Source organism: Pezoporus occidentalis, unplaced genomic scaffold (assembly GCF_034315485.1).
Source record: "Pezoporus occidentalis ecotype Australia unplaced genomic scaffold, CSIRO_AGI_Poc_V1 ctg386, whole genome shotgun sequence".
NCBI classification, from domain to species: Eukaryota; Metazoa; Chordata; class Aves; order Psittaciformes; family Psittacidae; genus Pezoporus; species Pezoporus occidentalis.
Window position 1 is genome coordinate 168,299 of NW_026915709.1, and position 8,984 is coordinate 177,282.

At 62.4% G+C, this 8,984-nt stretch overlaps 1 protein-coding gene across 1 annotated transcript; it reads left to right on the top strand.

The window, feature by feature from the left end:
• Positions 1 to 327: 327 nt before the first annotated feature.
• DOK1 (docking protein 1) lies at positions 328 to 7,040 on the top strand. Its single transcript, XM_062632183.1, has 5 exons — positions 328 to 460; positions 840 to 1,133; positions 3,601 to 3,712; positions 3,861 to 4,033; positions 5,608 to 7,040. The coding sequence occupies exons 1-5, from the start codon at positions 398 to 400 to the stop codon at positions 6,691 to 6,693; spliced, it is 1,728 nt and encodes a 575-aa protein (XP_062488167.1). The 5' UTR covers positions 328 to 397; the 3' UTR covers positions 6,694 to 7,040.
• Positions 7,041 to 8,984: the final 1,944 nt, after the last annotated feature.

Sequence of the window (8,984 nt, forward strand, 5' to 3'; positions counted from 1 at the left end):
CCGTCCCAGTGGAGGTGACTCCGGGTGGGAGGATCCCGCTCCCGGGCTCATCCCGAGCCCATAGCGCTCCGCATGCCTCGGCCGCAGACGGTGCCGTGCAGGGCCGGGTAGCGGGGCTCCGGTAGGGCCAGCCCCGAGCCGAGAGCCGGGGCCGCAGCTGCCGGGTGCACGGGAACCACCCGGGCTCCCGAAGGACCATGCACGGACCCCGCTCGGTACCGGCGGAGCGCTACCGGCGCCCGGCGCGCAGAGCACGTGCACAGCTCGCCCTACGTACGTGCGTACGCACGCACGCACTCCCTCCCCCCCGCCACGTGCGTCCGCAGCGCGTCCCCGCCCCGGCCCGGCGCCGTTGGCGGCGGGCGGAAGCGCGGTCAGCGGCGCGGAGCGGCGCGGGATGGACCCGCCGGCCAAGGAGGGGCCGCTGCTGGTGCAGCACAGCCACAAGTTCGGCACCAAGGTGGGCCCCGCCGCACGTCCCTTCCCCTCCCCGCGGGTCCGGCTGGTGGGGGGATGGCACCGGGGTGCGGTCAGGCCGGGGCCGGGGGAGGTCCCTGCCCTGCTGCCTGCGGTCGCCCCCCTACCGGGCCGAGAGCGCTGCCCGGCGACGGGGGAAGCGGGGCCGGGGCTCTGCGGGCCCCCCGCCCGCTTGGGCCGAGGGGTCCGGCGGCTGCAGCCTCCCCGCCGAGGCTCGGCTCCCGCCGGCGCCGTCTGGGTGCGGTCGGGGCCGCTCGCCGCCGCCGCGGGGCCGCTCCCGGTGAGCTGCCGGCCCGGCCGAGCATCTCTGGCGCCCTCGCTGGCGCCCGGCCTGGGCCCGGTGTGACCCCGCTGCCTTGCAGAAGTGGAAGCGGAGCTGGTTCGTGCTCTACCCGGCCAGCCAACACGGCGTCGCCCGCCTGGAGTTCTTCGACTGCAAAGATCCGGTGCCGCCGGAGCGGCTGGGAACCGGGCGGCTGGACAAGACGGTGGTGCGGCTGGCGGACTGCACCAGCGTGGGGCCCGTGCCCGAGAGCGGCCCCCGCGCCGGCACCGCCGTGTTCCGCCTGGAAACCAGCGACAGGAGCTACCTTTTCGCAGCTGACAAGCAGCAGAGCGAGGAGTGGGTGGCGAAGCTGTGTGAGATCGCCTTCCCGGTGAGCCTCGGGGAGAGCGAGGGGCCCTCAGCCAAGACGGCCCCGGGTGGGGCAGCGAGCCGCGGGCCCCCGGGGGGAGGCAGTGACCCCTTCCTACCCAGCGGGAGGGGGATGGCACTGAAGGGAGAGATGCCCCAGAGCATCCCTGAGTGGTCGCAGGGGTCAGAGCACTGTCGTTGAGGCTCTGGTCCCCTCCCCATAGCTCCCACCATGCCAGGAGGCAGGTGGCTTGCAGGACTCCTCAGCACGCTGTCAGTAATTCTTGCTTGCAGCACCATTCCAGGTGGGGCTTTTCCCTGTCTCGGAGCTTGTCCTCACAGCCCCCCCCCCCCCCCCGGGACCAGCTGGTGATGGCTGAGGAGCATCATTTCCTCTTGTCTCACCCACTGCTGCCTTTCCTGCTGCAGCAGTGACGGAAGCAGAGCCTCAAGAGCATTGCCGGTGCCCAGCTCTGGGACCTGCCTAGCTCTGGGTGTCAGTGGCCAGTGCCCAGCCCTGGGGCTTACTCCCTCCTGCTGCTGGAACCCCCCACCCAGTGCCTATGCCCCAGTTGCAGCTCTGCAGCGTCCCCCTGCAGCCAGGATCAGCAGGGGTGTCCCAGTTTGGACAGCAGTGGCCTTTAAGTGTGGTTGTCCAGACCTCATCCTGCCTGATTCCCTGCTCTCCCTCCTAATAGATGCTTACAGAGCTCTGGGCTGTGCTCTGACCGATTCTGGCTGCGCAGCTCCTGATCCCAGGTTCTTCCCACAAGAGCATAGGTGTTTGCAGGGTAAATGACACCCCGCTGACCGGGTGTCCTGCTGACCAGGCCAAGAGGCACTATGTGGTCTTGGAAATGTCTCCATGTCCATGCCTATGTGCCTGGTACAGGCAGTGCTGCAGCCTTGGTTCTGGAAATGGCCTGAGGCTGAGCTGGGGACACAGCCCATGCCTTCAAAGTGGTGTGGTGTGGGGTGAGGCAGGGGAATGTCTGCTCGGAGCAGGGGTGTGCTTGTGCCGTCCTTCACACAGTGGTGGTCAGTTGTGTGCTTGAGGTCCAGGAGCAAGCAGAGGGCTTAGGAAGTGGTGAGCAGGAGGCTGCAAGGATGGCGTGTGGTCTGGAGAGGCCTGGCCTGGAGCAAGAGGCACAGGAGCCACGTGTGGCCTCTGCAGAAAGCTGAAGGCCCTCAGTTGTGGTTTCTGGTCACCCGCATGGACGGTGTGATTTTGTGTCAGGTTGGCTGTTGCTGCTTGGAGGGTCAGCAGCGTGGGAGCGAGGCCAGAGAGGTTTGGAGTTCAGAATTTCTTGTTCTTTGGAAGACGAAGGAGAGTGCAGCCAAATGAAGCCCTAAAGGGAGCTGGGAGATCAGGCGGCCTTTGAGAACCCAGGCTGGAACCTGCTGCGTTCCATGCTTAGTTGAGCAGGAGCTGCTGCTGTTGGCTCTAAGGACACTGAGTTTTAGCAGTCCCCATTCTGTTTAGGAGCCAAACAAGAGGGCCCAGTGCCTCTTTTTGTGCCTTGTGTCTTGTTAAGAAGCTCATGTGTCAGGTTTTAAACTGAAACAGTGACAGCTTGGCTTCTGCAAGACTTACACTGCTGCAAGCCCATCCCATGTGCCCTTGAGAAACAGCTTCCAGCTCCTGTCCAAGTACAGACCCGTGTGAGACAGTGCAGGATCTGCTGAAGCAGCTCTTGCAGGGCATCTGTGAGCCTCTGGTTTGTGTGGGCCTTCCCTGGAGGAGGATCCTTGCTACCTGGGGGTAGCACTGAGGGTGCATCCCCCACACAGCCCGTAGGGGACCCTGCTGCTGGGACAGGGCTGCTGACAGGGTGCGTGCGAGGCACTTTCAGTTCTGCATGTGTTAAAATAGAAGCACTTGCTTCCCTTCTGCGGGCTGTGCACCGACACTGGCACCACCTCCCTGCCTGACACAGGCCCTTGTGTTACTGGATCATTTCATGAGCTCCCTGCCTTGCTTGTACTGCTGGGAAAGCATGCCTGAGTCCATGCTAGGCTTTGGGCACCAGTGTGCCTGCGCTGGAGCAGAGCTGTTCTCTGCCTCGGCACCGGGGCACCTGCATGGGTGCACCACAGTGGTTGAGGAGCAGCAGGGGATGTGGGCAGAGGACCTCCAGGTGCTGTCCCACAGGAAGCCATGTCTCGCTGCTGGCTTGTGCTGCATGGAGAGGCAGGGTCTGCGGGGCAGGGCTGCCAGGAGACACTGCTGTCCTCTGCACCCTGCCCAGTGCACAGCCCAGGGTCGTGCTGGGAGCCCCATTCATGGCAGCCTGGGGGTGGGCACGCTGTGGTCTCTCGCTCACCCTCGGAAGGGAAGGGCTTGGTGTGGCTGCAGAGTGGCCAAGCTGTGTGGGGCTGGGCTGGCCCCCTGGGGAGTGCAGGGGGGCTGGCAGGGGGCAGTGGCTGCAAGGGGACCCGGGGCCAATGTGGGATGGGGCAGCTGGGGCTGATCTGCTCTCCCTTGCCAGGGGAATGGCCCCAGCCATGCTGGCGTGGCGGCCCAGCGCGGCAGAGAGGGCAGCGGGGAGGCACCAGCCCTGCAGATGGCCGTGAACTCCATCTACTACTCGAGAGACGAAGGTGGGACCTGCCACTGCCTTGACCATGGGCTGCCTTCTGCAGGGCCTCTCCTGCTGCTGCCCTGTCACCAGGGCTTCGCTGGGCCGGCGAGGCCTTGCCTGGGGACGTGGTTTCCTCTGCCCTGCCCTGAGCATCCCTGTCCCCACAGTGAACACCTTCTGGGTGACGGTGCAGCGGACCGAGGCCGCGGAGCGATGCGAGCTGCGCGGTGCCTATGTGCTCAAGGCTGAGCGTGACAGCCTCGTCCTGAAGGACCCACGGACAAATGAAATCCTCTACATCTGGCCCTACCATCTGCTCCGGAGATACGGCCGGGACAAGGTGAGGGGCTGGGGGATGCCGTGTGCTGTTCCCCCATGGGTTTTCCCATTGCAGAGGGTAAGGAGCTGATGTGCCCAAGCAGCCTGTGCCACCTGGGAAGCGGGCTCTGCTGAATGCCAGGACTGCTGCAGCCCTCAGCAGCCACAGCAGAGCCCCCAGGGAGGCCTGTGAGTCTGTCAGTCCTCGGCTCCCACCTGTGTCACCATGCAGAAGCACGGGCTGACAGGATGTGCCCCACTGAGGGCATGGCTGTGCAGAGACCTCTCTTATGTGGTCCTTGACCTGCTCGCGCTGGGGCCATTGCAGCCTCTGCAGCTGGCTTGTCCCCACTTTTCATCCCAGCACTCCCCAGCCCCTGCTGGGGACAGGCAAGTTTTGTGCAGTGCACAAGCTCCCCCCAGCCTCCAGGGACCTCGGCTCCTTGCAGCCCTGGCCCTGCCTCAGGTTTGCTCCATCCGTTCTGTAGAATGGTGGCCAGAGCAGGAGGGGCTCTTTGAGACACCAGTTCCTCTAGATTTGGTCACCTTACGGGCATATTGCTCTTAGCCTGGCTGACCTGTGTAGGACTGTCCCTTCTCCAGTGTCCTCCAGCAGCAGGTCCCCGATCTGTCTTGCTGCTCCCCTGAGCACCAGAGGTACCTGCCATGCTGCATGGGGAGGAAGTGGTCTCCCAGGGCTGTTTCTAGAAGCGCTGCTGTCGGCTGCAGTCTGCTAATGGTGCCTTCTGCAGCACTTTACCAAAACAGAAGTGGAAACAGCCGTGCTTGGGAAGGCGGCTGCTCACCTGCAGGGTCTGTGCCAGGGCAGGACAGGAGTTGCATAGTGTGAGGAGCAGGCAACTGCACCCACAGGTCCCAAGCAGTGATGGCTTGGCTCTTCTTGTGTTTGGCAGCATTGACCTGCAAAAGGAAGTCGGGCCCCAGGGGCTTTTGTAGCAACCCCAGGGACTCCTCCTGCATGTGAGAAAGCAGAGTAATGCTGCTAAGGCAGATGCATTGCTTACTATTGGTAGCCAAGTGCTGCTTCTGGCCGTTCTCTTGCGGAAAGCCATGTTCCACGTCTTGTATCTCGTGCTTGTGGATCACTTCCCTTGTGCCTGACTAGAGCTGACTTTCCAGGCTGCCCATAATAGTTCCCTGTGCTGAACTGTCACTCGTCACCTCGCACCGCTCTGTTCTCGGTGCTACCTGCCTGGTATTTCCTAGACTGTCTGGTGCCAGCTGCTGACCCTGCTGGAGCTGCTCAGGTGAGGCAGGAGATCTCCAGCAGGACCTGCAGCTCCGGCCCTGGGGCATCTTGCACTGATGTCCCCTCAGGTGTGCACACAGCCCCAGCTGCACAGGTTGCTCTGGGCAGTGCTGCACAGTGCTGAGCACAGCTGCTGGCCACAGCACCACCCCCTGGGGAGCTGCCCACTGAGCTGCGGCCTCACTGCAGGGAGCAGAAGGAGCTGGGTGTCCCATGGAGTCTCTCCTGTGGGATGTGCAGGATCAGCGCGGCAGGATGTGCTGCCCACAGGATGTGCTGTGTCAGCAGGTGCTGGGCAGGATGTGACCCTTCCGCTTCCCCTGCAGGTGATGTTCTCCTTCGAAGCTGGCAGGCGCTGCAGCTCTGGCCCAGGGAACTTCACCTTCGAGACCAAGCAGGGCAATGAGATCTTCCAGCTGGTGGAAGCCTCCATCAGGGAGCAGAAAGCGCAGGTGGAGGAGAACCGTCAGAGCTGTGGCTCGCTGGATTCGGACAGCCCCAGCATGGTGCTGATCCAACAGGCCCTGGCCGACTCCCTGAGCCTGGAGGTGCCCACGGAGGGCGATGATGCCCCAGCACCCAAGGGAGGACCGGCCCCCAGGCCCAGTGTGGCGGCAGAGGAGAGAGACGCAGCGTCTCTGCTGAAGGCACGGACCCTGCCAGAGCTCCCTGTGGCACAGGCCAAGCCTGCGGTCCCCAGCACACCCCCCCGCTCCCCACTGCCAAAGGTGCCCCGTGCCCTGCTGCCGGCCGAGGACCCGTGCATTGTGTACTCGGAGCCGCTGGACTCGGTGAAGAGCTTCCGCCCGCGCCCGGACCCGCTGTACTCGGACCCCATCGACAGCAAACCTGCGAGCGGGGCCACGGACGAGGGGAAGCGGCGGCCGCTCTGCCCGGGCCTCTACGAGCAGGTGTGGGCTGAGGTCCACGGGCAGGGCCCTCCGGCGCCCGCACGGGGCGAGCACATCTACGACGAGCCCGAGGGCCGCGCTCCCCGCACGCTGCCCCCGCACGCCTGCATCTATGACGAGGCGCGTCCCACGGGCGAGGCCTGGCGCACCCAGGGCCACGACGGCCGGGCCGGCTACGAGTACCCCTACAGCCCCAGCACCGACGACTACTCGGTACCAGCCTTCCAGGCCAAGGCCAAGGGGCCCAAGCCGGTGCCTGCCCCCAAGCCCCAGGCAGCCTTTATCCCTAAAGGCACCGGGAAGAGCGGGGACCTGGGCAGGCAGCGGGGAAGTGCTGCTTCCGAGAAGGCAGTTGTCAAACCCAGCCTCAACAGCAGCAACAACAACAACGTGGAGGTGCTCTACAGCCAGGTGCTGAAGCCCCAGCACGTGCGCAAGCAGGAGCAGTCTGTGGATGAGGGCAGCTTGTTGCCCGTCTATGAGGACTTAGGAGTGATATAGCAGCTGCTGCACTGTGCCGGACTAGGAGGGACTGGAGGGGCCCCATCTGTGGGCAGTGGTGTCCTCCATGGGCACTGGGGGTGGCCTGAGACCAGGGACTGCTCTGCCTGAGGCTCACCCGTGCTCAGGGGCTGCGTTTCCCTGGAAGCCCTTTCCACAGCAAGAGAGCCATGGCTGGCGCTGCTCTGCTCTGGAGCTGGCTCCATCCCCCTGCGCCTGCTGCTCTGGCTCTGCTCTGGCTCCCTGTCTGGGTGCAGGGCCCCGATGCCCATTGTGGTGCATGAGAGACTTTCCAGAAGTATTTTTATACAAAATAATTTTAATATTAAAGTTTGTATGTCTTGGAATGAAGCGTTTGCCTGTGGCATGTGTGTGCTGTCGGGTACCCAAGATGGGGAGCATCTGTGAACACAGCTGAGCAGTGTTCACACAGTAAAAAGTTCATGTCAGCGCCTGAGCTACTGAGCTAAGAGGAAACCATGGAGGAAAGTGTGTGCTGGGTCCAGCTGTGGTTAGCATGCCCAGATGCCAGGGCTTTAAGGGATAGAGTCAGGTTCACAGGTACCTTTACGGGTTGATGGGAGCAGAAAATGTGATGGTCTCCAAGCATAAGGCTGGGCAGTGCCAGGCTTCAGCTCCTCAGTCCCATTGACTTTAATGGCAAAACCAGTGACCACAGCTGTCTGTGTGTCTGAGGCCAGGGGTTTGGCTGGGATTGCTGTGCCCAGCCTTGGCAGAAACCTATGCAGGGGGAAATCAGGTTGTACTTTTGGTGCTGGTAGTGGTTCTGAGAGATTCTGTGTCCCTTCTGTGGGGCCCACAGACACCCTGGCACTGGTTGTCTCTGAGTCTGGGCTGCTGCTGCCTTGTGCAGGCTTACCAGCCTGTGGATAGAGATGGCAGAACACTGTGTGGACAGGGAGCAATACAGTGCACCTCTGTAGAGAACTGAGCATGGCTTCTGCAGCCCCTGCTCAGACCCAAGGAGCCACACACCATTGGGGAAGTCTGGAGCATCGTGTTCAGGTCCCCCAATTGGTGAGATGATGGCAAGGTGGGGAGCTCTGACTGGGCACTTGTCTGATGCCCATGTTGCGGGGAGGAGGCCTCAGTCCTGTAACAGTACAGCACAGGAGCAATCTGCTGCTGTTCTCCTGTGCTGGGTCATCTTTCCTGCTGGGCTTTTGCTGCAGGAGAAGGGAAAAAGCCTAAGGGGCTTTGGGAATCTGAGGGAGGCTGAGGCAGTTCCTGCCTGGGACAAGAAGTGTGAGCAGCAGCATCTTCTGCTGGTGGCTGGCTGCTGGGTGGCCCTGTGCTGCCGCTCCTGTCCATGGCAGGTCCATGTGCTCATCCCAAGAGCAGTTCTGCCTGCTCCAGAGAAGAGCTCTGGGCATCACATAGCAGGGGCCGGGCCGGTGCCCGTAATCCTTGCTGCTGACTCCAGTGTGAGGCTCCAAGAGCTCAGCGATGACGCCCACTCCCGGGAGCGGAGCCCCGGGGTCTCTCCTGCTCTGTGGTCACTTTATCTCAGTGCTCCAGGTCTGCTCTGTCCCATGGAGCTGAAGGTGTCCAACGTGAGAAGCGGCTGATGCAGCATTCACCAGGGAGGGTGACGGCTGGAAGGCAAATGCTGCAGCCCCGCCAGGCCCCTGCACAGCCCTGCATGCCTCAGCTGCCAGGAAAGGACAGGGATTTTTCCTGCTTCAGAACGGCATCATCTCCAAACAGCCACCTCAGGACTATGGGGTAAATGCAGCACAGGAGGAACACTCCTGCGTTTGGCCCACTTGATTTATGCACCCTGGTGTGCGCAGTGGGGAGGGCTCTTGGTCTTAGCTAATCAGGAGAGAGCCTGTTATTTCTGACTGTGTGGGGACCAGATCTGTCTCTTGCTCAGACAGCTGCCCTATGCTTCACCTTACGACTTTCTGTAAGCAATTGAGGGTGTAATGGATGCTTTGGGAAAGCATGAGAAACAAGGTAAATGCAAACTGAGCCTTTGGCTGGTCACAGACTTCCTGTTGCCACAGCAAGTCTGCATGAACCCTGGCTTTAGGACCAGGAGATGATTTTTCTGGATTCTGCCTAGATTAGGATTTCTTCTGTCTGCCTTCATAGAATCATGGGGTGGTTTGTGTTGGAAGGGACCTTAAAGCTCCTCCAGCTCCAACCCCTGCCATGGGCAGGGACACCTTCCACTGGAGCAGCTTTTGCTCCAAGCCCTGTGTCCAACCTGGCTTTGAACACTGCCACGGATGGGGCAGCCGCAGCTTCTCTGAGCACCCTGTGCC

Bases quoted from the DNA above. Each gene is read 5' to 3' on its own strand.
- DOK1 (XM_062632183.1), top strand. From the start codon at position 398: ATGGACCCGCCGGCCAAGGAGGGGCCGCTGCTGGTGCAGCACAGCCAC. The intron at 461-839 runs GTGGGCCCCGCC...GCTGCCTTGCAG, and splicing joins GCCACAAGTTCGGCACCAAG to AAGTGGAAGCGGAGCTGGTT. The intron at 4,034-5,607 runs GTGAGGGGCTGG...CTTCCCCTGCAG, and splicing joins GGAGATACGGCCGGGACAAG to GTGATGTTCTCCTTCGAAGC.